This window comes from Candoia aspera, chromosome 12 (genome assembly GCF_035149785.1).
Source record: "Candoia aspera isolate rCanAsp1 chromosome 12, rCanAsp1.hap2, whole genome shotgun sequence".
NCBI classification, from domain to species: Eukaryota; Metazoa; Chordata; class Lepidosauria; order Squamata; family Boidae; genus Candoia; species Candoia aspera.
In genome coordinates this window covers 17,240,844-17,268,580 of record NC_086164.1, presented here as the reverse complement: position 1 = coordinate 17,268,580, position 27,737 = coordinate 17,240,844, and the positions used below count along the sequence as shown (strand labels likewise).

Genomic DNA, 27,737 nt, shown 5'->3' with positions numbered 1-27,737 from the left:
TTCATTAAAAAAAATCCAGTTCTTCTCTCTTTTTTCCCTGATCAACTGTTTCTCAGCACAAGGAATTGCAGGATACCTCAAGTTGCCCCTTTTTCCAGCATGTTATTTATTTATTTGTAGTTGTTTCTAACAGGATGTTGCTGGTAATTTTTTTAACAGATGTATCCCAGGAATGAACCAAATGAATTTCTTTCCAGCTAAATGTTCCCACATGACTCATAATTACATTTCGCAAGCTTACATTCAACAGGGAGAGAGAGAAACAGAAGTGGACAGAAGTTATTTTGAGCCTCCCCCATGATGAGCAGATGTTTGGTACAGTCCAAAGAGGTTTCAGGTTAAGAAGTTAGGAATTTTATTTGCTCCAGGGATCTGCAGCTCTCTGGGCATGTGTGAGTTTGCCTGGCAGAACAGGAACTTGATGGCTTAAAGTCACTTTAATTCAGGTGAGTGAATGGTATATATTTATATCCACTTAACTTGGTAGGATTTCTCCCTCGAAAATGCAACATTTATTAAACTGAATCTTCTAGGATATCGGTTGGGACTACCAGTGCTGAATGGCAAAAATCCAGATGACCAAGAGATGGCAACAAACATGACTTTAAAAAACCCTAACTCTTTGCTGCCCCAAGTGGTTATTTGGATTTTTGAACTTCAGAAGTGGACCCTAATATTAGCTGAACTTGTTTCAAGAGTGAGAAAGTGTGGTTCATCTCAGGCATGCAAGACTGAAAATCTAGCTTCAGTGCAAAACCACATTTCTGAGGAATTAGGAGACTGGCTCTGAAAGCAGGCTTGTGAGTTGATTGTGCTTGGGAGCTGTTTACACAAATCTCTGTTGCCTCTAAGGATAGAAGGAAAACAATGCTGGGAGGTGTTTGCGGAATGTCAGCCACCATCTGCAACACCCACTGCAAGCATAGATATAACCTTTGTTTGCCACCTCTAAAAAATTACATTACCAATTTTTTTCATTGTACACTTGTCTTGTATATCTCTTATGGGGCAACTGGCCCTATTTATGAGGACAAGACGAAGTTTTGATGTCATGATCGGTTGAAATCCCCCTCCACCTTGTCAAAGTTTTGGAGGACAGTGTCATGTTTTCTTCATCTTTCTTTAACTGAAACAGCAAAAACCTTTGAAACACAGAAAGCAGGAACGCTGATTTGCAAGTTCATTCCTGTTTTCTCATAAGTGAGTCCCCTAACTATTGGGGGAATCTCATACCCAAGAAAATGTGCAGTAAACAATAGCTTTGTACCATTTCATACCACAATCTCCAGATGCAGAATTGTTTTTAAATGTGTTAGTTTCATACAGTCAATTGTCAGCTTTTTTTTCCCTTTTACAATGAAATGTGACCTATAAACAAAAATTAATAAACTGTAGTTGATCTGTGTTGTTAGAAAATATCTAGGTTCATATGTTACTGTAAGCCATAATACTGTTGTTTTGATTTAAGTCAGCATGTTCTTTTAAACCAGTAAACCAAATATTTTTATCAAGCTATACCGTTAAGCAAAACTTTTAGATATATTGTTTCAGTTTTATTGTTTTTCTTCTTCCTGACAACAAATTGTTGGATTAAACTATTTTCTTTTATTATAAAGACCATAATAAATATATTCATTCATTCAACCAGTAACTATGAGTTGCAAATTATAGTTTATGGCAGGGTTGGGCAAGCCATTGCCCCCAGAAGTAGAGTTTGCTGGGCACAGATAAATTAATTCAGCACAAATTCATCACTGATACTTAAATTTGACACAAACCACTGCATGTGAATTGACAATTTAGATTCTTGCAGGGCAGGGAGAGGAAAAAGGTTGTCTCCCACTGGATAACGGTTTAGAATGTTGTGTAGTTCCCGCTAATTGTGATTTGTTGACAAAAGTGTGGTTAAAGAAAGCATGGATTAGTGCAATATGGCAATCTAGCAGCGAATACGATTATCGTGCTTGTAAGAAGAACAGTTGTCATGTCACAGTCAACTCTGCAGCTGCAGAAATCAGCTTACTAAGGTTCAATGCTTCTTCAGGATACAAGTAAGAAAAAAAAATCCACAGTACCTTGCCTCCAACTGATTATACTAACTTGGGTTCATCTCCCAAAGGAAACAGGAGGGATAACTGGGCATCTTCAGATAGGAACTGGCCTGCCACAGAAAGATGTTGGGTTGGTGAACTCTGGTGGAGAGGGTAGAAGAACGAGTGTTCCCTGTGCTAATTTCCTAGGGTTTAATTCCCAGTGGTCTCTCCAGTTGACAGTGGGCTTCTGTCAGCCTGACCGATGTCATTAAAAAAGCCAGTTGCATGCTGCTCCAAAAAAGCAGATATATTCTAAGAAAGAAGACAAAAATGGGTACTGGCATGTATAAAAGCTGCATGGACAGTCATATGCAGAAATATAGTAATAATAACAATAATAAATATTTTGCAAACACATATACACAAATGGGGGAAATCTTTCAGAGGATGACCTTCATGCTTGCTCAGTCTGTGGTCTTCTAAATTCCGATGAACAACAAAGGTCTCATTTCTTTGTAATCATCATAGCTAATTAATGTCAATAAGTGATCAGTTGCTAATAGCATCAACCCTGCGGATGATTGAGCGGTTGGGATCAGATATTCATCTTTCCAGTGCTGAAGAATGTTTTTAGTGGTAAGTATGGCACAGAGAATTCTCCTCCTTTGTCAGATGTCAATCTCTATGGAATGCAGCTCAAAGAATAGTAACTTCTGAAAATGTTAAATCTCGTCTCAAAGTTGAGTTAATACATGTAATAATTTCCCACATGAAAAAGGAACAATTATAGGATACTGCACAAACATATGTTTAATTGAAGCATTAATCTTATTGCCTCTCCCTTTTCCATAATCTAGAACACACACACACACACACACACACACAAACACACACACAGAGAGATGTCCTGTATTTTTTAGTTTTAACTTTTTTCCCCCTTTTTCAGCTTTATTTTCTTTATCACTTTGTTCTTTATTTTTTCTTTTGGCTTGCCTGTTTTTTGTATTCAGGTACTACAAAAAGAAAAAAGATTTCATTTCTTTTTAGAAATATTTTTATATTTTATTTGTGAACTACAACAAACCTGTCCCTCTCTCTCAGGCCTAGGAAGAGGACAGGGGCAAACCAGTTCTGAACATGCTACCAAGAAAAAGCTGCAGGGACTTGTAAGCACGCACACACACATGTTGAAATAAGCTAAACTTATGGGGAGGAGAAGGAAACAAAGGAAAGGAAAAACATATGATATTAATAAAAAGAGTCCGTTGGAGTTGGGCGAGTATAACAAATTAGAATAAATAAAGAAAATGTCAATTCAGTCCTTAAACACATTATTACATATGGACCATATTAGAAACTCATTACTCCATCTTTTCATTTTTACAATATAAAGACATTTCACAAATTGATCACGAATGAATATCTTGAATCCGTTCTTTAATTTCAGGAATGTAGATTTATTTCCAAGTGATCGAAGCGAATCTTTGTAGCTCAGGGTTGGACTGTGGAGTCCTTGGTGCTCTCTAATCTCAGAGAGCACCAAGGACTCCACATTTCCAAGAGAAGCTATCTTCCCTTACTAAGGTTCTTGATCTTCAAACCAGATTTGGATTTGGCAGCCATCGTATAAAGACCAAAACTACACCATGCTAGACTCTACATTGCAATTTCTCAAACATTTCCTCCCCCCGTGAAGGATGCTTCCTTTTTTTTTCTATGTTATTCTTGGGATACTTGAGAATTTCTGTGAAATTTCTTTTGGTTGCAATCTAAGCTTAGTGTTGGATTCCCAAAGGGAACTGCAGACTCCTAAGACCTCTTTCCATCACTCCATAGCCTCTGTGGCTGACCATTCTTCCATATACCATATGTCATGTCCCCCGTTGCGATGCAATCATGCATCACAACGGGGAACATGCCTTTCCGGAAAAGGGAAGGAAGGAGGAAGGAATCATACTAATCCTTTAAACACTCAGATGCAAATACAATTAAAGGACAAAGGAGACATACCTTTGCCCTGACCAGAGAAGCCATCAGCATATCTCCCGGACATCTCTGCATTACCCCGGGGGACACACCTGCGCCGGACACGAGAAGAAGACAGAGGCGATCAGCGCTAATCCTCCTGATCGCCCATCGAGACCCCGGAATCGCACCCTGATCGCCCATCAAGACTCCGGATCCGGACTGTGGGACAATGGGGGGTGGAGAAGGGCCAGGTCCGCACCGTGGGTATTTACGAGCTACCCCGCACACCATGTGCTCATTCCTGTCTTTTTCTGTGTATGCATTCTATTCCCAATAAACCGGAAATCCTTAGCCCTAACTTAGTGAGTCCGTGTCTCTTTGGGAATAAGGCAACCATCACACCATATAATCAGGACAGTAGCAAAGTTGCATGTCTTTAGGAGGACAAGAGATGCCTTCAGTGTAAAATAGGCTTTTTTAGGAAGTAAGACAGGGAAAGAACCTGTCAGTAATGGTCACGAAAGTCATTCTGTAACTCTCCCAACCAGACAAGGAGACACAGCTGTTAGACAGACTCCTACAATATTACATTTTCTTAAAGCTTCAGAAAATTGGAACGATTGGCCAGGACTGTGTGCCAAAAAATTAAGCTAGAATGTAGTACCTGCCCTTAAAATTCTACCATGGTAGATTGAAGAGGAATTTCCCTGGAACTTTTAAAGTACCCTTATATGTATAAAATAGATTGGTAGTTCGGCCACGGCAGGATTTTTAATAATGTGCCAATGAGTTTTATTGCCGGATAATAAGCTTCAAAAGACTCCAGAGAACAATCTCATGTTCCATTTTTTAAAATATTGATTTGGTTTGTGCCCAGTTTTATTCTCCACCCCATCTGGAGATATGCAAATCGCTAACTATTTTATCTGATTAATATCAGAAAAATAACATTCTGGTTCTACATGACACTTTCCCTATGGGTTTAATTCATGCAGAATTTTGTATCCACTTATGTTTGCAAAGTCTCAGGGTGAGTTGATATGCATCTGTTCCTAATTTACATATCATTTAGCATAACTTATCCCAAAGCCTATTTAAAAACAAATGCTAGCTTTGCTTTCGTTGTTCAATGCTTATTTTTAAAATCCAAATTCCATGGATATAATTCTTTTTTAACTATCACTATTTGCAGGCAATTTTCAGTGATCTCAATTCCTGTCCCAAACAATTCTTATGGACTTTTGGTTCAGGAAAGAGAAACCTTAGCAGCCTTTACCTGATGCTAGCTTCCTGGTGTTGCAGAATCTGATGGGGGCAAACTCCAAACTCACCCCCAAGAGTATTTTCAGCTATTTACACCCTTACCCTCAACCCACCCACTCTGCAACTGTTGATCCATCAGGTTCTCAGATGTTGACGCACTGACAAACAGCCAGCTCGGTTGTTCCTCTTGTTCTAATAATAACGTGTGCAGCATAAATAAAAATCCATGTTTAATGCAGCTTCTAGCCTATCATAACAATAGTTGTAACTTGCATTTCTAGAGAGCCAGCTTGTGAGTTTTTCTAATATTCTTCCTTTACACAGACTTTCCATGAAAGTCTTTTCTATGAAAGAATTCCTCTACATATTTGGTATAAACCACACTTTGTTGCAGTCAGCTTCATGTGCAGTTGCACACTATGGAAATCATGTCTCTTTGTTGCAATTTCATAAAGCTGTGGGTTGTGTTGGCAATGGTCCAATCACATTGGCAGGCACCTATCCCTATATAGAAGATATAGAATAAGGGACCATGGGTCAGTGTCTGGGGGGGTGGGGGGCATGGAAAAATTGCAAGGTGCTGGAGGACAGAAGTGTATGTGATCTGCACAGCAAACTGACCATCATCTAAGCTATCGGGCTCTTTTGTAGGGAAAGAGAGGGTGCTATCTTTTATTTATTTATTTGATTTATATTACCGCCCCTCTCCCCCAGTGGGAAGGAATTATTGTGGAAATAAACTGGTGTTTCCTCCTTATCTGGTTTTTGTGTTATGGGAGAATGTCGTTGTATCCTTTGCCTTAAATAGCAACACATCTTTGGCCTCTCCTGCTGATCCTCTTTGGAGCGGGGAGGAAAGATTGATCATCCAGGTTCTGTCGTCCTCGCAGGTTAAACCAGACAGGAATCACCACCAGATGAGCTTATTCTACTTTATTGTAAGGTACTTCAGAATCTTGTAAGGCTACCTATAGAATCTTGCAAGTCTGAAAGTACAGTTCTCCCGCCATCTCCTTTACAGCCTGAGAAACCAGGGAAGGTCTCTTCTGAACCTCTTGCCCTGCCCACTGTCTAGCTGTGGACTATGCTGTCTCTTATCCGACTGTTCCCTTGGCAGCATCTATTTGCCCCATCTCCCAAGGTCTTTCCCACATACTATTACAGGTTCTGTGTTTCTTTTATTCAAAACAACCTTTGATCCACCAGAGAAGATGCAGCTTTAAGGAGAATTGGGGGAGAGGGAGAAAATGGCATTTATTACGAGATACACAGCTCTTCCTTAGCGAGCAGCCATCATCTGTGCTGCACCAGTAGCTGTAAAATGCTATCCATCATTTGAGGCCGATTGCAAGATGATTGTTCTTTGCTCCAGAATCATGTGCTGCTAGTTGAGTCGAACTGATTTTGGGACAAGCCACTTCTACAAAACAATGTTTCCATTTTCTCCAGGCAGAGTCCATGGGTTCTACTTCAGCCAAGCCCTTTAAAAATCAGAAGTATGAAGACCTCAAGCTGCAGTGCCTTGAACAGAAGAAGCTCTTCGAAGACCCTGAATTTCCTGCTTCTGATGCATCTCTCTTCTATCTCAATCCACTAGAAAATGTGGAATGGAAACGCCCCAAGGTATTTGGGGTATACGTCTAGTTGCCCCATTATTTCTAACACTTAGAAGAGTTCTCTTTTTTTAAGAACCTCGTTCTCACTTAACTTCGTTATGTGCCCAAGCTTTGTGCTGTCCCTTTCATTAAACGCTTAAAATATCTGGACCTGGGGAACGTTTTATCCTGTGGCAGGATGAGTTTAGGAGTTGCTAAAGCATAGCTGTACCAGTCCAAAATCAAATCCCAAAAAGGATTGCTTACAGTGGTCCAGAGAGTTGCAGAAAAGTATCCAATAAGTTGGTCCAGAAATCAAAACTCAGACAAGTCCAAGTTTTCTTATAAGGTTCCAGGGGCCAAAGACAGAGGAGCAAAAATTAAAGGGAGACCTGTCCAGGAGTCAAGATGAATTTGAAGGGGTCTCTACCTCTTACCATACCTGGCATGCAAGTATTTTGTCACCTTTCTGATATTCAAATGTGCTGGTGTCATTTATGTGGGCTGGGCTGGAAACTAATTCCGGCTTAAGTCCCATGCTAGGACCAGTGGAAACTAATTCCGGCTTAAGTCCCATGCTAGGACCAGTGGAAACTAATTCCGGCTTAAGTCCCATGCTAGGACCAGTGGAAACTAATTCCGGCTTAAGTCCCATGCTAGGACCAGTGGAAACTAATTCCGGCTTAAGTCCCATGCTAGGACCAGTGGAAACTAATTCCGGCTTAAGTCCCATGCTAGGACCAGTGGAAACTAATTCTGGTATCAAGGACTTATCGTATTCCTTGGGGAATCATCTAATAGGAGATTATGGCAGTCTTCAAGCTGCCATTATTTACGTATATCTCCACTTTTCACTCAATGAGTTTGATTATCAGTTGGATCTCCTTGACCCCATTTCAAGATCTCAGCCCAGCTCTAGTATCTCAATAGTTCACTAATATAAAGATTAGAGACTTGGATCTTTTAAAATCCCCACATTTCCACTGAAACGGTGCAATATTTCAATATTTCTCAACCGGAGGTGAGGTTGGCCCCCACTCTTCTGGCCTTCAGGAAGAGCATCAAGACCTGGCTGTGCCAACTAGCCTGGGGATCAGGAGTGGTAGGCAGCCCTGGCAGTGGTTGGTGGCTTGAGGTTGCTCTCTCTGCCTTTTAGTTTCCTTCTTTTATCTTCTGTTTTTTGTACTTTTTCTATTTTTATAATGATTTTATAATTTTTACTTGTAAGCCACCCAGAGTTACTTTTATAGTGAGATGGGCAGGGTATAAATTTAATAATAAATAAATAATAAATATGAAGGCATTGTTGGACATCTTAATTTGTGGCAGATAGCCAGCTTACTGATTCCACCTCAGGGGTTTAGCACTAACTTTCTAACAAATGAGAAAGCATCCTTTGGCAAGACAGCCTCTGAGCTAGTGCTGGGTGTGTCGACAACTCATGTACTCTTTGTGGCGTGGCGTGGCGTGGTCTTAAGCATCAAACTGGCTGGAAACATACAGCAACAGCAAAACTCAGTGTGATCGAATTCACTACTTTCTGAAGGAGGCTTAGTCCTGGATGTCCCTGGTCTCTTCCCCAGTACAGATGGCTCTGATTGAAGCTAGTGACACAGAAACCGGGTTACTTGGGAGTAGACTATCATTCTGAAGTAGACCACAATTCCCAAGGTACTTTCCCCCCCCAAAAAAAATTTGGCACTCCATCTTTCTTCGGCTCACAACATTCCTGTGGATTGGATGCTCTGCTGAGACCAGAATTTAGGACTGAAGACTTAAAGGCTGTGGAGGATGGTTCTTCTGAGATCTCAGTGTTAGACCTTGGATCCCATGGCTCTTCACCCAGAGTGTTCTGTCCTCTCCTCCTTTGGGGAGGCCTTGTCCAAGAAGGCAGAATCCATTCTCAAGTGGTTTATGAACTGCCAGACTATACCCACTTATTCCTCTCTGCTTTCTCCAGACCAGAAGCAGGAAAAAATATTCAGATTTTAATGATCCAGATGGAAAATTATCTTCTGTGTGCTTTCCTTTTCCAATTAAGACATAAAGCTGCATGCAAGAGCTAATGTGAAGGGCTGGTTCAGATCAAAATCAGAAATGAAGCAAACAGTGCTTTTTCAGATGATGTTCTTTATCGAGCCCCATCTCTCCCCCACCAATTATTTTTCTCCCCTGGAGAGATGAATGTCTCTTAGATGGCTGTTTAGAAGCCCCACATTTGATTTTGCTTTAGTCTACTTGAATGTCATTTTCTGAAGGTTTGATTTTTGGCATGACTGTTAATATTTGAGGGAAACCAACACTCACATCAAAATACAAGTCACCTCTGTGGGATGTGCAGATTAGTATACAGCCAACCCATTTTCCTGCTGTCTTTGCAGAGCAGGTTTTTCTGGCAATCGTCTTCAATTTTTTTTTAAAAAAGTGTTACTCTTCTAGAGCCCAAGGAAGTGGGAATGGGCTTATTTCGGAAAATGTATAGCGTGCATGTGACTTTGAGGTTTTTCTCTAATAGCAAAACTGCCTGGTTTGCTCAGAGCAGGACTACCTGGTTCTTTTTGAAACACTTCCTGGAATGACCACATGATGTGTGGTCACATGCTCTGTCCAAGAAGTGCTGAAAAAAGCAGAAACCACATCAACAGGGAATCCTGAATAACTGGAACTGTTTGTGGGTTAAAAGAAAGAAAAAGCCAAGAATCCCGGTGACCATGTCCATTCTTAACAGCAAGTCAAATTGTCTGTAATGGAAAGGCAAACACTGGGTGGACTTTGTTCCTGCTAGCATTCATTCTACCAAGAATTCACTGTGAATCAAACAGCTGTATCTGTTCCCAGCAGGAACTGAAGCACAATTCTTTTATATTTCTGATCAGCCAAGTTTTAAAAATGTTTCTCACGTTGATTCCTCACCTTCACCTAATTAGGGATGGGCAAAAAAAAAATTCTGTCTCAGTTTTTCTATGCAGTTATCTGGTTTGCACCTCCTAGGCTTACAGAAAAAAATGAACACTTGGGTTCGCTTAAAATTATGTTTTTAAACAGCTGTAACATTGTGCTTATTTTTAAAAAATATGCACTCATGAATATATTAAGGTGAAGTGTGGACAAGATACATATACAAGTAGTCCTCACTCACTGACCACAATTGGGACTGGCAACTGTTGCTAAGTGATGCAGTCATTAAGTGAAGCATCACGTGACTGCAATGGACTTCCTCTGTGGTCATTAAGCGAATCACCCATGGTTGTTAAGTGCAATGTCACGTGACCATGACTTCCTGCCAGCTTCCCCATTGACTTTGCATGTCAGAAGCTGGCAGTGAAGGTAGCAAATGGCGATCACATGACTGCGGGGACACTGCAATGACCGTAAGTTTGAGGACTGGTCTACTTTTTCAGCGCCTTCAGAAGTTCAGTTGTTGAATGAGACAGTTGTTAAGTAAGGGCTACCCTATTAAGATTCCATTGGGAAAAAAATTGCTGTCTAGGGATTCTGAGAATTGTAGGTTAATACTTCCAGACAAAACTAGATTGTTCTCTGTGCTCAGAAAAATTTCCCCTCCCCTCAAAAAGAACAGTTTGACTCCATGATGACGTTATTTTCAATAAATAAATAAGCAAGCTTGAGGCTGGCCTTATCTGTTTTTGGACATTTTTTGTTAGTCTGAAGAGCTACTGTGTCATTAACTGTGATAATTATTTTTAGCAAAAACACACTAGTGCCTGCTATGTTGATCTTTTCAGTCCAAACTTACTGTTACGTAATGGTGAGATTGTCAATACAAAGCCAGAGGAAAATCATTTTGGGTTGGAGGGTTGAAGGTTGAGTGTTCTTTCCAGAAATTTCAGAGGTTTGAAAATTGTAACTGTAGGATGCATCAATTGTATAACATTCAGGGAGCCAGAATGGGCTCTCAAGTTTGTACGGGGCTTAAATCTGAGGCAGACACCATTGCTTCTGCTTTGGAATGGTTTCTATGTCAAGAACTGGAATCCATAATTGGGAGTGGCAACAGTGAAAATTGAGTGCAACATTTATGCTGGATTAATTTTGAAGGATCACTGGTAGCTGCAAGATCACTCCTTGACATCTCCAAATATGAGGAGTAGGAGATGGAGTAATCAGTTACTTAGCATTGTGTTGGAAAGATCTCTTCTTGCAGTTAGCAGAGAATTACTCATGTTGTCAATGAACTTGGAAACAGCTAGGAGAAGTATGATCTGGTTCTGAGTATCTTTGTACCTTCTCATCAGAACCATCAACCCAAATTACATCATACAGAACAGGCTTTGTATATTTTGGCTTATTTATTTTCTATCCCGCCTTTATTATTTTTATAAATAACTCAACGCGGGGAACATACCTATTACTCCTTCCTCCTATTTTCCCCACAACAACAACCCTGTGAGGTGAGTTGGGCTGAGAGAGAGTGTGATTGGCCCAAAGGCACCCAGCCAGCTTTCATGCCTAAGGCAGGACTAGAACTCAGAGTCTCCTGGTTTCTAGCCTGTTGCCTTAACCACTAGACCAAACTGTAATGGAACCCTGTTACCTTTGTCTCTTTCCTTCTCCTATTTATCAGAAGCAAAGGAAAACTCACATTTTCTCTTCTAATTGCTTACTGGTAGTCCTCACTTAACAACCATCCATTTAGTTCAGACTTACGACAGTGCTGAAAAAACTGACTTACAACCAGTTCTTACACTTACAACGTTGCAGTGTCCCTGCAGTCACATGATCATGATTTGGGCGCTTGGCAACTGGTTCGCATTTATGACCATTGCAGCATCCCGTGATCATGGGATCACCATTTTCGACCCTCCCGGTTGGCTTCTGGCAAGCAAAATCAATGGGGAACCGCTTGATTTGCTTAATGACCATGTGGCTTGCTTAATGCCTGCAGTGATTCGCTTAACCACCACAAGAAAGGTCATCAAATAAGGTCAGATTTGCTTAATGACTGCTTTGCTTAGCAACCAAAATTCCGGTCTCAGTCTTTAAGTGAAGACTACCTGTACATGGATTTTCCAGTTCTCCCCAAATTCATTTCTAGCCTCTTGTAACTTGGACCATCATGTTTATCTTGAAGGTACAGCATGGCTGTTTGTTTTGTTTTGTTTTTGAGAAAGCTGTCCTCTTCTTTCTTTGCTGTGAGTAGCTGGAGACCAACTATCAAGGAGAGTTGTTTGAAGGCTCTGCCTTGTTTTAGTCATCTGCACTTAGTTTAAATGTTGATTCAACTCAGATCTTAACTGTTTGGGTCAACTGTGTTTATATCCTCATTTTTGTTATGCCCCATGAGCAACACAGTAGATTCGATTTTTTTTTTTTTTTTTGGGTATGCCAGGCAGTTGCTGAAAACATCTGGAAAGGACTTAGAACAAAGGGAGAAGATTTCTCCACATTTCGACTCTAAACCCTCAGGACATTTATTGTTCTGTGGGTTTATTTCGCTTCGGTTTGGGTGAGCAGGGAGAATTTCCAAAATCATGTCCAGAAACAGAATATAGGGATTAGGAGCTTCACCCTCTGTGCTATAAGATCACGTGCAAGCCACATGCTCTGTTCCTGTATATGTTTGATAAAATAAGGCCTCCTGCTTTTTTTGAAGAACCTGAAACTGTGGACTTGGCAGTGTTTTTGATTGCAGGTCCAGACATGTTTCCTTCTCGACACACTTCCATTGGAATTCCTTCTTTTGCACCTTGTAAAGTTCTGTAATTTATTGCCTCCTATTGATATGGTTTATACGATCGTTATCTGTGCATTTAATATACCAACTGAATTTGTCTGCTTCAGAAACCACTTCCATATCGCTGCCAAGTGTCATCCCCACTTTTGATGACTTCTTTGCATAAACAGGAGAGAGAGTAACTCTTGGAACAGGGCCCAGCCAAGACACATCTCCCAGATCAAGCTGAAGCTGGGCCAAGCGGTAGTCCTGGATAAGAGGAATTTACTAAGTAGAAGCAGTCAAAGATCACCAGTCTTCCCTGCATTCTGAGGAATGCAAACATGTGAAGGGTGGTGTTGAAATTAAGTAAATTTGTAAAATATCCTACCTTATCAGAACATATAATCTGTGGAGTTCTTGGTGCTCTGAGCCTTCTTGTTTTCTTGCAGACGTTTCATTGCCAGACTAGGCAACATCTTCAGTGCGAAGGAGGGGGCCTTGCTCTCCTCTTCGCACTGAAGATGTTGCCCAGTCTGGCAGTGAAACGTCTGCAAGAAAACAAGGCTCAGAGAGCACCAAGGACTCCACAGTTCAACCCCAAGCTACAGATATTTGCTTTGATTGGTACCACACATAATCTTAATTACCTCAATGCTGCATGTTCACAATCGTGAGCTTTCCTGGTTGAATAGATGTTTAAAACGCTTCATTCCTAAAGCGGTTTGCTTTCATCTTATCTGCTTTCTCCAATGAACAGATGTTTCTTGTATGTTCATTGTATGCTGTTCCTACCTGCGTCTTACAACCTGCCACTATGGGTTGGACTGTCTCTGAGGCCCCTCTGCACGGTCTGCACCTCAGGGCCTGCCTAGTGTGGTAGACCCCTGCTGCCGTGGATCGGGTGCTTAGTGACTGTTCTTGTGCTGCTACAATCAGTGCCGCAGGGCGGTCTTTTAGTCCAGCCCTTTCCAGCCACTGGTAGGATGTCCCAAGGTATAGTGTGTATGTGTGTGTGTGTGTGTGTGTGTGTGTGTGTGTGTATAGTATATATATATAGAGAGAGAACAGTTCTTCCAAACATCTGAGCCATCTCTTCTTGATAATTGCTTTCTCCAGTAGATATTTGCCTTCTTTCATTTTTATGTCCATCTTCGTGTAAAAGGTTGCCTCGATTTCTATAATGTCCTTAAATCTCTTGTTCTTCTCATTTAATTGTGATCCTCAGTTTTTTGCATGCTTTATACAGAAATGTCTTTTCTTACTCTTCTCTGGAACCCAGTTTTGAGTTGACTAATTCAACTTTGGGCAGATTTTCCCAGGCCTCTGATTCCTTTTGCTTATCATAAATTTCATTCCAGGGTTCTTCAAGCACCCTATTCATCAAATTTAATATATTTAATCTATTATATATCTTCATTGAAAATTAGGTGGACTGTTGCTGTGGACATATCTCATTAGCCTGGTTATTTTGTTTTCTTTAGGTCGTAACTGTGCCAGGAGGAGGTTGTGATCTAGGCCACACTCAGCATCAGGGCTTGTTTGTGCTGACTAAATGGGGCCATTGAGTATATAGTCAGCCTGATTTTGGTTTTGTCCATCCAGTGATGTCCATGTGCAGACTTTTAGGTTGTTGGAGATATCTGCTATAAACACTGAATTTCCTTGGCCAAACTCTTTAGCCTGTCTCATGCTTCATTTTGTATGCCAAGGCAAATTCTCCCATTATTCCAAATGCTGTTTTACTTTCAACATTAGCATTCCAGTGTCCTATAATTTGACTTTTTTGTTTGTTTGCTGGGTGCTGTGTTGATAAGCATTGCAAGTTGCCATAGCATGTTCCACTTCTACTTCTTCTGCATCTTTGGTTGGAGCATAGATTTAAATCACTGCAATACTCATGACCTTGCCTTAGATTCACAATGAAATCATTCTATCCTACTGTAATATGTGGGGATGGCCTTGGAGACAGGGGGAAGAGCCACAGCCAGGAAGACAGTCAGATAAGAGGCAGCTGAGCTCGCAGCAGGAACATGGGCATGGCAAATTTCTCAGAAGGGACCCTCCCTAGTTTCTTGGGTTGTAAGGGTGATGGGGGGGGGAGAGAATGTACCTTCAGACTTGCAACGTTGATGTCAACCTTGTGAGGTAGTCCAGGCAAGAAGCACACCCAGAAGTAGTTCTACTTTATTGTAAGGTTACATTAACCGAATCTTGCAATATGGAATGCATATTTTTTCAGCGTCTAATTTCTCTTCCCAGACATATCACATGAACCAGCGCTACTCAAGTTTGACCTCTGTTCTTCCCAGTAACTGGTAGATACCTTCTGATAGGGCATTTGTCTTCTAGGATCATGTTGACTTATCCAGGTTGTGAATATACATTAGGAAGAATAATGGAGCGAAGTTGACAGTTCCTTCTGTGGTAGTAATTTACAGTGATTATTATAGTGCTAATTTACCATTTCTAAAATATCCCATACTCATAGTAAATTGATCTGATCACCATGGAAACATTTTACTTCTCGCGTATAAATTGTGGAGATTCCAGCTACTGTTAGCTAAGAAATTTCAGTTAGTTCTGTTTGGATTGGTTTGGGTTGGTGATTTGATTTGATTTGATTAGATTAGATTTGTTCAAACTGGAAGGATGGAGTGACCAAGGAAATGTTCTGATTTTCTGTCTATTCACCAGATTTGCAGAATGAATCAAGTGCTACCATTTTCCCTAACAGGATCTTCTGACAGCTGCATGACAGACTTTGTCCTCTCCATGTTAGGAAGAATTGTACTTACTGAATATGGCTGGCATAGATGGGAGAATGAACAGAATGGCCTATTTTCATCATATAAAGGACAGCAAAAGCTTGGAAACTTTAAAAAACGAGTAGCATAACAAGCAAGATGGACAGGTTCACTCTGCCCTAGAATCAGGAAGGGACTCATTATCTCAGGTGACTGTGGGTCTCCATGGTTACCAGAGTTTAGCACCATTGTTGATGACTGCTGCCAAAATACGAGGCCCACGGCACCAAGCCACCTCAATCTTGCCCTGTAAGACCCATCATCCCCAGAGGAAAAATGAAGTTTCATCTCTTCCATAGCTTTACTCCTGTAAATGATGTTCATTAGCACCCTCTCCTCATTGTCATTATTTCTTGCAAATGGTTTACACATGTTCCTCATTAGACAGATTGCAAAATACCGAAGTGTCCTATTCCAGGACCAAAGCCAGATGTGACCTGAATATTCTGTCCTAATTTAAGATTCAGATTAATTTTGATTGAGCTGCTTCTTTCTTGGGGAAAAAAAAACATGCCTATAGAGCAAAGGAACCTCTCAGTGAATTTCCTTACAGAATTTAGACTGAATTCTGCTAACCGATGAATGTAACAAACATTGTTGTCTTCATTTCACGCCTGATTTGCATAATACCAGAGACATAAATATATATATTTTTAAAGATAGTGTAGAAATGCATGGAAAATGTGCTTATTAAACAGAAGCTGTTGGTCAAATCAAGGAATTATGACGACACAGCAGGTTATAAGAAGTTAAACTCTGTGGGACTGTTCAAAACTTTATCACTTAAGTGACGATTAGCTTATAACAATACGTCAGGGGTTTTCTGAGTCAGTAACCTGAAACAGTTTTTTTAGAGAACTGCAAATTTCTAGTGTGATACAGGGAAGAATACTAACCTTGGTTTCTAAGGCCTTTTTTTCTTTAACACCTGAAGATACCAACTAGATCTGGAAGGACTTTGACTTATTATTCTGTCCCTTTCAATATGATGATTTGTCTTATTATATTTTATTGATCACTCCTTCCTTAATCAGCTATACCCTGTTTTTGAGCAGATAGTGTGCTGGTCCAGCGGGGATATTTGGAATTTTATAGCAAGTTGTAGGCTGTCTCATACAGTAAAATGGCTGCCATGATTAACAACGGGCACCAGAAGATGCCTGATAGATTTTCTCCATGATGATCTGTCCCTAAAAGACTGGTCTTTCAAGTCTTTCAACAGTACCCCCATCACCACTATAACTGAATCTATCCATCCTGCTGGTGGGCTTCCTCTTCTCTTTCCTTCCACCTATCCCAGCATCAGCTCCCAATAAATACTGGGCATTGTTTTTAAATTGTTCTCTATTACATTATATATGTATATTATATACATTAGCTAGCATGGGTTTTATGCAAATCTGTGCTAGCAAGCAGCAACCCTCCCCCCACCAAAAAAAAAAGTTAAATGTGACTAAATTTCCAGAGGAAAATTGCTTCTTGGTTCCTGGTTTGCTGATTTTTTGTAATAATCAAAAGAAACTTTCAAAACCATCTCCCTGCCCTGTATAAATGCTAGATAAAACCAAATTGAAAACCTCAGATTCCACCCCATGCCCATCAAAAAGGGGCAGGGCTTCTATCACAGGTGTCATCTTGACTTTTTGACCCCATCCCCCCATGGACGTTCCTGCCCAGGACTGTCTTCCAACCAACTTAGAGGTCATCTTTCTTCAGACATCATCAAGCAGCTCATTCTCAGCTACCATTGCTATACAGAAACCTTGCAAACTACACAGGGTGGATGAATTACCCTCTCCCAGAGGGAGTAGGGATTGTTCAGTGCTGTGGGGAGAATATGAGTTGAAGTCCCACACTTGGAGTGCACCAGGCTGGAGAAGAACCAACCCAAGGCATATGACACAACTAAAGGCCAGGTCTTGTCAACTGAACTCGAGTGAGCTTTTCTGTAGCAAATCGTCATTATTATCGATGTCTCCTCCATATCCTAAAACACATCTATGGTGTTCTTATTGCTGAACGGAAAGTGTTAAATGCCTTCCCAGCTGGGGTGGCTAAAGGAAGACAAAAAAATAAACCCACTGACATCATTCAGAGGTGCATGTGGCATACAAAGGCAGAAGGTTAAGGATTCGTTGCCATGGAAACTGCATCTCCCAATGGCAGCAGTGTGCCATAAATATGCAGTTGTAATGCAATCAGATTGACATTATATAGGAAGACACACAGAGACGCAGTCACAATAAAGGCAGCAAAACCAAACAAAAGCCATACAAATTTAATTGCAGAATTAGCAGACTCCCTGCCCTATCTCTGCAGGGTCTAGTGTTCTGGCTTCACCAGTTTTGCCCTTGGGGCTGCATTGATTTTGCATGGCTGCATGTTGTCTGATTAGAATGTCCTATGGTCCCACGGAACATTAAAACACATTCATGTAAGCTAAATCTCCTGAGATGGCCAACTTTGTCTGGATTGGGAGGGCTAAACAGGGTCAGGCCACCACAAAGCCCAGGGTCTAAGTTAGATTTTGGGATGGGGCTTGGTGTGGGTGTATCTGATTAGTGGTTTTGTGATTTTATTGAGCCTTGATTGTTTGTCACCCAGAGTTTCTTGGATGGATGGGTGGATGGACAGACAGGCAGACATGGTGGACTGTCTAACTGGCCCTGGGAAAACAGGAAAGGAAACTGGACTATTGCAAAGGAGACATCACAGCCTAGTGGGTGGGTGGTTGGGAAACATGAAAAAGATATACTCAGAGTAACTCCTCCTTAATGATGGTAGGTATAGGTTGAGCTACAGAATGGTTTTGATAGGCTTTCAAGATTCTGCTACAATACTCAACTAGCAATGAAATTCTTTCATCAGGGAAGTTGAAATAAACTACAGCAAACCAATTCTGCACTATTCTTAAGAAAACAGCATGAATTGGATATGTCCATAGAATCCCCAAGAATAGGACTGCATGTTATATTTTTCCTATGGAACCACAGTGAAATTAGGTGAGGGATGCCCATTAATTTCTTGCTTTGGTGGACATTCTCCACATCCGACATCTTCAGAGCAAGAAGCATGACCCCAGCTTTCAGAAATGATCAGCACACAGAGGGAAAGGTGCAGTAGGACTGAAACCAACCATTACTACGGCCATCTCAATAACTAACCTCATCCTACATGATCCTTTGATCCCTAGATAACATGCTGGCTTGGGAATTCTGCATGTTGAAGTCTACACATCTTAAAGTAAACCCTTTTCTAGTTAATGCTAAATTTGGAATTCCCTGTCACACGCATTTAAATTATCTCCATTTCCCCCATGGTCCTGTTATCATTTGAATAGGGTTTCTTTTCTCTTTTGTTAGACCTTTGATTTTTCTGTAGTCAGTCACTCTGTTAGACATTAGTTTTGTTTCATGCTTTAGTGATAATGTAGATTCTTTTGAGTTTTGATGTTCTAATATTATCGTTTCCCTGTTTCTTAAATTAACCTTAGCTACTTTGTCTCATATGGAAGGGGAAAGTAGACTACATATTGTGATAGAAATATTAATTCATATTCTAAGAGATATTAAGACATGAACAAAGACATTGATCTTTTTGGAGGCCAAGTTTTCCAACTTCGTATTTTAAAATGAATTTGCTTAATTTCCCAGTTCTGAAATTAAATGCAACTCAGAACTCAATTAACCTTAGAAATGTATGCTTCTCTGAAGGTGCTGATGTTACTTTATTAAAAATATATATTCTAAGAGGCGTTACTAAGAGAAGCATGTCACAAAATGTGTAGGCCTGCTAAAAATAATTGCCACAAATGTTTTGGAAATTGTGAAGATGTTAAAACTCTATAGCTTTCTTAAAAAGAATTCTCCAAGTTATTTAAGAATAGGTTTGAATAAACTTGAGATCAGAAAAAACCAGAAGCCAAAATTGATTTGCCTATTTTTATTCTTTAGCGTGGGGGAAAATAGATCAGAAAACAATATTCAGGATATTCCAAACTGGATGTAAAGAATTTTGAAAATGCTCTACAATTGACCTAGCTACCATCTCTCTGCATTTATATACATCATCATCATCATCATTTACAGTTACTACAATGTTTGCTGCCCAATTTAAAGACATTTTGATTAATTAATCCCATGAGGTTTAAATCATTAGCTGATTAGCCCAATTATTTAAATTTCACATGGGTAAAAATGGTTTCTGGGGCAAGAAAAAATGCTTTTCTGTTTTCAGTTATGTGTTGGGAGTAGCAGCACTGCCCTTTAAAAAAAAAACAAAATCATCTCATAACTGATTTTTTCTTTCTCCTATATAGGAGAAAGAGATCTCAAAGAAGTGTTCACATCTTTGTTTTCTGGTGTTTATGTAGATGTGGTTATACCACTTTATGTGCACACAGCATCCAAACTTGAGATTGTAGTTTATTACACTCAAGCAAACCAGAATCATCATCTAAATTGAAACTAGGGTTCCTTATTGGCTATGAGTGTGTACCCTAAGCCTTGAGGCAATATGCTAAACTATCCATCATTGCTTATTTACTACCTAAAATAGCAGCAGATACTTGTAAATCTATTTGTTTGCTTGCTTGCTTGCTTTTTTTACCCACTGCAGCCAAGAGGATCTCATTTAGCATGTATAATTGGGAGTCTAACATAAAAAGGGGATAAAGAAAACATGTAGGTCTCCTGAGCTTCTGGCAGGAAAGATAGAATGCAAATTTATAAATAAATCAAATGATCTGTAAGATAAAGCCTAACAGACCACAGGTGACTCCAACAGAATCTTTCAAAAGTTATTACTAAATGTTGATGTGAGCAAAGCAAAGCATTATAAACTACATGACTGAAGAGTCATCATGGTAACTGTGTTTTGAATGAAATTTAAATCAATATTAAATATTAATATTACCCATAGCTATTATGGGGGATGCAGTGGCGCTGCAGGTTAAACTGCTGAGCTTGCCGATCAGAAGGTCAGCGGTTCGAATCCGTGTGACGGGGTGAGCTCCCGTTGCTAGTCCCAGCTCCTGCCAACCTAGCAGTTTGAAAACATGCAAATGTGAGTTGATTAATAGGTACCACTTCGGCAGACAGGTAACGGCGTTCCATGTAGTCATGCTGGCCATATGACCACGGAAGTGTCTATGGACAAACGCCAGCTCTTCGGCTTTGAAACGGAGATGAGTACCGCCCCCTAGAGTCAGACACGACTGGACTTAATGTCAAGGGAAACCTTTACCTTTACCTTATAGGTATTATACAATATTTAATCACATTTGATTTAAATTTATATAATTAAATAAACATCATTACTTATATTTAAATGTAAATAAAATGACAGTTTTTGTCTCAGGCCCATCCACTACTTTTTGGTTTTACTTGGTTTGGGAAAAGTTGCATAATTCTGATTTATTCAACAAATTAATTTGGAACAGGTGGGGGAGATACATATTCAGGGCTCCTCTGCCAACGTCATCATCATTCCTAAGGATGATGGAAATAAATACTTATACTGCTTATCACTGGAAAAATCACAAAACACTTTACAAGAATCTTACAAATTTTAAAATGACCCATCAACTTCCTGTAGAAACAGCATTAAGCCCCTACTCATTGTCGGGCTACATTTCCTAACTGCAATCATATGAAAAGATCCGGTTTGATTACAAGTTGGAAGCTGAAGCTCCTCTGAAGAATGTTTGTCTTATCCTAGGGGTATTTTGTCTGTGTCTGTTCCTCTTGGACCTGCCTAACGAAGTCTGGGTGGCCAGTTTTATGACATATGAAGGGACTCTAACCCAAATCACCAAAGAAAAACATGCCTCCCTTAGTTAATTTCCATCAGCTGATGACAGTCAGCCTCTTCCAAGAGTCTTGGTGTCTGGGGAATGTTCGTAACTCATACAGTTCTTATCTCCACGAAAGAATAATTGTTTTCAAAATAAAAAATAATGCATTGGCTGCCTTCAGCAGGCCGCCACCTATGTCAGCTTGCTGTTGAGCAACAGCCTTTCTTCAGCTATGTGCAAAATCTATCCGTCTTGATTTCAAATGACCTTTTTCTTTCTAAGACTTTATGGAAAGACTAAATAAGGTCTTTCCCAAAAGTTCTCCAAAGCTAAGACTCTATGCAGCCACAGGAAGGGGATCTGCAACCTTCCAGGTTTTGTTGAATCCCATCATCCCTTACCATGGGCCACGCTACCTAGAATTCAGAGAAAAGGAAGCGCACCAGGATCTGAGAGGCCAATGGATGTCCGTCCCTCCTATTCAATCACTCAGTCATATTCCTGGAAAGGTTAGAAATGGGAATAGCGTGTGGAACATCTACAGCATTTAACCTGCCATATATTAGGAAAACGTTGCTTCCCCTGAAGCCCCAGATGTGCAGAAATTAATTTCTTTCACATTCTAATTTAGTATTTTCACACTCAAGTCTCACTTTGAAATATCATTGCTAGAGAATAGCATCCCCCTTTCTTCAATCAGCAGCAGAGACTCCAAGGAGAATGCAAGCTTCTCACACTGGTTTCTGAATGTTGCCATTTCTGTACTTGTGCTACTTTGCTCAGCAGAGATGGAGCTGGTTCTCCTATGATGAACGTGGAAGAGAATTCCTGGCAGATGGTCCCCATGCATCTCAGGGAATCAGAATTGTAGAGTTGAAAGGTACCACAAAGATCTTCTAGTCTAACCTTCTGCAACATGCAGGAAAACAAACTGTACCAACCCTAAAAGGTGGCTGTCCGGCCTCTTCTTAAATGCCTCCAGAAATGGAGAGCCTACAACCATCAGAGATGGGCTGGTCCACTCTTGTACAGGTCTTACCATCAGGAAGTTTTTCTTTATATTTAAAAGAAATCTAGGTAAGTGCAGTTTCTCTGTGTACCTGAACATGCCATCATGTCTCCCCGAAGTCTTCTTTCCTTCAGCCTGTCCTCATAGGGTGTGTCTTCAAGTCCCTGTTCTCTCCTCTGAACACTCTCCAATCCATCAATATGTTTCTGGAAATGGGGTGCCCAGAATCATATACAACATTCCAGGTGCTGCTTCACCAGTGCCGAGTACAGAGCAATAATGTCTTCGTGCATCTGTGATGCAAAGCTTCTTCTAATGGATCCTCTGCATTAGACCTTTTAGCAGCTGTCTCACACTGCTGACTCACATTCCGTTTACTGTCACCCAATAAAGTCCTTCCCAGATGCAATGTTTCCAAGCATTGAATCCCTCATCTTCTATGTGGCTTTTTGTTTTGTTTTTTTGGTGCCTATGAGTCAGTGTTGACTTCTGGAGACTGCCTAAACAAATCCCTGCAGATTTCCTGGCAATGTTTTTGGAAGTGATTTGCCCTGGCCTCCTTCTTCCTAGGGCTAACAGAGAGGGACTGGCCCAAAGTCAACCAGCCTAAAGCAGGGCTAGAAGTAAGATTTCCCTATGCCTAGTTCAGCACTTGCACTGTTAGACCAGTGTTTTTCTAATACCCTTCTTGCTGGCTGGGGAATTCTGGGAGTTGAGGCCCACACATCTTAAAGTTGCCAGGTTTGAAAAACAGTGTCAAACCAAACTTTGTCTTCATATCCATATTTATTATAACCTCAACCCAAACTGGCTCTCATCTTCTGTGTATTCATTTTTTCCCAGAAATATAATACCTTACATATCTTTCTGTTAAAGGGCATCCCGCTCCTCTCAGCCCATCGATATATATCGATATATCTAGATTAGACACAATCTCATTGTGTTGTTCTGAGTGTCACCCAGACCCCTCAATTTTGTGTCATTCATAAATTTGATAAACAGCCCATCAATCCCATCAAGGTCATTAATAAAAATGTTGGCTAAAACTGGTCCAAAGACTGAGCACTGTGAAACCCACTAGCTACTGTTCTCCAATTTAATGTGGCACCATTAATGCTGACTTTGGGAACTCAGAATATCCACTCCATTGTCTCCTTATCATCCCCCAAATTTTAACTTCCTAGATATGCAGATCAGTGTTTTGAACCAAAAAATTAAAAAAAAACCAAATGGCTGTGTGAAGTTGTTGAAAACGCTAATAGGTATCATGTATGCAAAAGATTCCGTAAACAACATCTGGCCAATTTGGTGAGAACAGAATGCAGACCTTGGCTGTTAAAGAGGCGTTTTGCATTCTGCATCCTGAATGAGCAATTTTTGATCCTCTAAATCTTGTTTACAATTCCCAACATCCCTCACCAGTAGCTGTGCCAGTTGGGGCTACTGGAAGCTGCAGATCTACATCTGGAAAATCGAGATTCCCCACTTCCAAGCAGAATTCTGGCTGTTGAAGCTTGGATGTAGTTAGTTCTGGGCTCTATTGAAAATGTTCATTAGGAAGGAATAGTGCCTTTTTCTCCTAGCAATACCCAACAATTTCAGTACCTATTAAGATGTTGCCTTGTAAGTAAAGTTGAAACAACATTAGTTTCAATTATTTCCATGTTATTTTCACTCTTTCTCCCACAACCCCAGAGCTAGAGTGGTCTCAGGGTGAAATTTGTGCTCACTGAAAATCAGGAAGAATGTCCAGAATTTTCACTTCTAAGATAAATGGATTGAAGCTCCGCATTGAGCACAATTTTAAACATGTGAGTTTGATGCCAGGGGTACTTTTATAGAAAAAGTCTGGGACAGAAGTCCAGGGGTACAACCAGAAATGATTGAGCAGGGTATCCTCCCAAGATGCCCCAATCATTTCAAAATTGGATTGCTCTATTCCAGACACAAAATAGCCATTTTGAGTGGGAAACACTTTGTTCCTGCTCAGAACGGCTCCAGCATGATCAAAACAGCCCACGTCCCATTCAGATTGGTTGTTTGGCTCTTGAAATCAGTGTCTCAAGCGCAAAATGGGGCTTTAATTTTAATTTCTATTTAAAATTTTTCATCTCTGAAATATTGTGCATGCCAGTGTAAGCAGTACCATCCAAAGAGTGCAGACACACACGCCCCACTACAAAACCAGAAATATTCTTTAATCAGGAACAGAACCAGAATGCAGGGCTCAACCCTGACAAATAGGCATTGTGGGAGGACTTGAACTAAGAAAGGGTAAATGGATGCAGAATTTAAGACAGAGGCTGGAATTTCTGCTATGGAAACATGAAGTATTGCAACATGTATCTGGATTAAAGAGTAACAGGAATAATGTTCTTTATCACTGAAGTGGGCAGTTTTGATTTAACGTACTGTGATAAAGAGAAATATTTATCCTCAGTCGTTGAGTGCAGGAAAACTTTTGTTACACAAAAAATAGACAAAGTAGGAACTATTTTGCTGGCTGGGTAAAAATTAATCTGTGTGCATCTGGATGTTTTAATTAGCCACCTTGTACTGCGTCAGGCTATTGAGTGACCAAAGTCAGTATTATTTGTGCTGGCTAGTAGTGGCTCAGAGAGGAAATTTCCCCGGTCCTACCAAAAGAAGCTGGATCCCAAACCTGGGAGGTTTTGCCCGTGAAGTGGTGAGCTATGGGCTCTCTTTCTGGGCAGGAATTCCAATCTAGATATGAGGAAAACAACATCGTTGGCTTTAGGAGAATGAAATTATGGCCACAAACCCAGCTGCAGATCTCTCATGTAGCCTCTGAGTAGATCCTAAGCTACCAGCCAAACGCAACTGGCTGTTCTGTTGTCATCTTCTTTTGTCTAATGCTAAGCCTGGCTACACCAGGAACCTTCTCAATAGGCTGTTTTTCTAACTGGAAAGTTATTTGTGCAGAAAAGCCTTCTATGACGCAACCCTCTGAAGTGGCACCCATTTCAAAATCAATTCCAGCTCTGAGTTAATTAGCTGTGATGAGCCCCAAACCAAGCTTTACAAGTTGGAGTTGGAGTCTGCCACAACAAGACCCTTTTCCTCATTTGACAGAGGCTGTTGGGGGGAGGAGAGAGAGAAGGGTACACAAACAGCCAACAAAAACATCTCAGTTAACCCCACTCCTGGAAATGTCTCACCAGGACAGCAGAGTAATGAAGGAGTAAAGTCTTAATAGCATCTTGAAAGGTGAAGAATGCAGGGAAATGTGAAACTGGGGCATTCATAGTCTTTTCCATTCATCCTACATCAATGATAGTGACATCTGTGTCACTCATCTAACGACCAAGGTTCTTCCAAGCATCCCCAGATTTTGCAGTGTGTAGAAAAGGCTGACTGAAAGTCCAGCCAGGTAAAATTATAAGAAGGAAATGTTCTGGCAAAACTGACTTACCTCCCAGAGACAAGAATTAAATTATGTGCCCAGCAATTAAGAATGCAGGAGACAGAAAAAAATCCCGTGTTTTACCATTCATATTAGTAAGGCAATATTTTGATCCATAATTTCATGGATTTTTAAAGAGATCTCTTTTAAACCTTAGAAGGTGGCACCCATCGTGTCATTCAATCTCTGATTGTGTCTCTTGGCTCAGAAACCATTGTCCCTGACCCAACTAGACAGCCACATGGCTGCCAGCTCTCCCAGAATATAGAAGTACAGTAGATAAATCAAACGAAGCCTCCTAATTTTACCATTGGCTGCCTTTTGTCTCTTGGGCAATCTCCATGTGGATTAGTAAGAGGAGGTGTGAAGTGACATAAGGAAGACAGAGCAACCAGCAAGAAGAAAAGATGCAACAATGTTGACTTTGAAAGCTTCACAACAGACTATAACAAATTTAAGTGAACCCAGAGCTTGCCTCAAATCCTACTAGTACCATAAAAACAAAATAAATACCAACATCAAACCAAACAGATTTAATTACTAGTTTCAAAGATCCTTTTTTTTTTAACAATGGCTTAAAATCCAAGAGCAACTGAGAATGCCTTGCAAAAATATTGTGAGTCTCTTTCCTATATCTTCTCCTTCTGAAACTCACAGCAAAGCAATTAGTAGGGTAGATTTTTTGTTTTTGCTTTTTACTTGCTGTCCAGCTGGGCCCCAAGATTTCATTAGCTGTAAGCAAATTACAAGAACAGCAGTATAGACTGCCTACCTATCAGCCAGGAACACAGTGGGGTCTCCAGGCTGACAGATGGCAAATGTTGTGGTGAATATCTGGAAGCTAGTTTCAATATTCCAAGCCAGTCTGGATGGAGGATTCCATAACACTGGATCATACTCACATCTGTGTTCATGGGACTTTTTTTTCCCCCAAAGGCTTATTTGTCATACTTGAGATTTTAACTCTGATTGTGATTGGGGAAGAAAAGTTTGAAAAATCTCTATGCACCACATGTTCAGTAAATCTAACCTTCCTGCGTATAGCTTTAAAAACAACACGACTGATATTTTTGCTATCAACCACCACAAATACTTACGCATTTGCTTTAAAGAAAAATCACTCCAAAATTTAGCACATTGATAAAGTGATTATTTTTGTCTCATTCAATCAGACATTTATTCTACAGGTTGTCATCATTTAGCGACCACAATTGAGATTGGCAACTCAGTTATTAAGCGGAGCAGTTGTTAAGCAAAACCATGACTGTGCTTATGATCTGACTTCAGCTTTCCTTTGCTTTACAGACCTGCAAAAGTAATAAATGTGTGGATTGGTCACAAAGTTACTTTTTCATCACTGTCATAACTGCAAACAGTTGCTAAATTAGGCAATCACTAAATAAGAACTACCTGTATATACATACTGTACATTTTTGTACATGTGTGTATATATACACACACACTTGGCAGGACTACCTAGAGAGAGAGATTGCAAGTGGGGAATCTAAAAACTAAAAGAAATGTGCAAAGAATTTTCTTAGGAAAAGATGTGCTCAGCCAGAATGAACCCAGCTGCAGAAGAGATGCATACCAGTTTATGGACATGTGTTTAATGTTTATTTTGGTGTGCTTGACCATTGCAGGCTGCCTTAAATAAATAACAAATGCACCTTAGCAAACTATTAAAATGTCCTTCAGTAAAGCTGCTGTAATATAATATGAACTGAAAGGCTTTGTGTTAATCAGTCCTCTGTGTGGACCCACTGAGCAGAAAATAATCTGAGAATGCCAAATTACGCTGTTTTCCTTTCTGAGAGCAGTAAATTAAAGGATCTCATTTTAAGAAGAGGGGGAACAATGCTGTTGTTCAAACTATTTACAAGCTTATGTTCCCAAAGAATCTGGCAGTGTGTATCTATGCATACACTTGTACTCACCACCAGACATTTGCGTGATTCTTGAGGTTGGTTTTTGCAACATGGAGAAATATCAAGCAATTGCAATGCTTCTAAAATTTGGCCCCTTAACATCTTGCAGTGGTTTTGATTAATTCCAGTTGCCTTGACAAACAGCCTAGAAGAAAAAAAAATTGGAAAAATGCCAGGACAGCTGGAAGTTTTTATATATTACAGTCATGTGTGGATTTTGGACCACTTCACTGCCCTTTAGA

At 40.3% G+C, this 27,737-nt stretch overlaps 1 protein-coding gene across 2 annotated transcripts in view; it reads left to right on the top strand.

Moving 5' to 3' along the window:
* The first annotated feature begins 326 nt into the window (after positions 1-326).
* Positions 327-27,737, top strand: part of CAPN6 (calpain 6) — a 76,454-nt gene continuing 49,043 nt past the window's right edge. The window contains exons 1-2 of one of the 2 annotated variants that reach the window (XM_063313422.1): positions 327-446; positions 6,714-6,887. In XM_063313422.1, coding sequence (XP_063169492.1) covers positions 6,723-6,887 — 165 coding nt within the window. In that variant the 5' untranslated portion in view covers positions 327-446; positions 6,714-6,722. The remainder of the gene's footprint in view (positions 447-6,713; positions 6,888-27,737) is intronic. The other variant, XM_063313423.1, reaches the window with a different exon arrangement.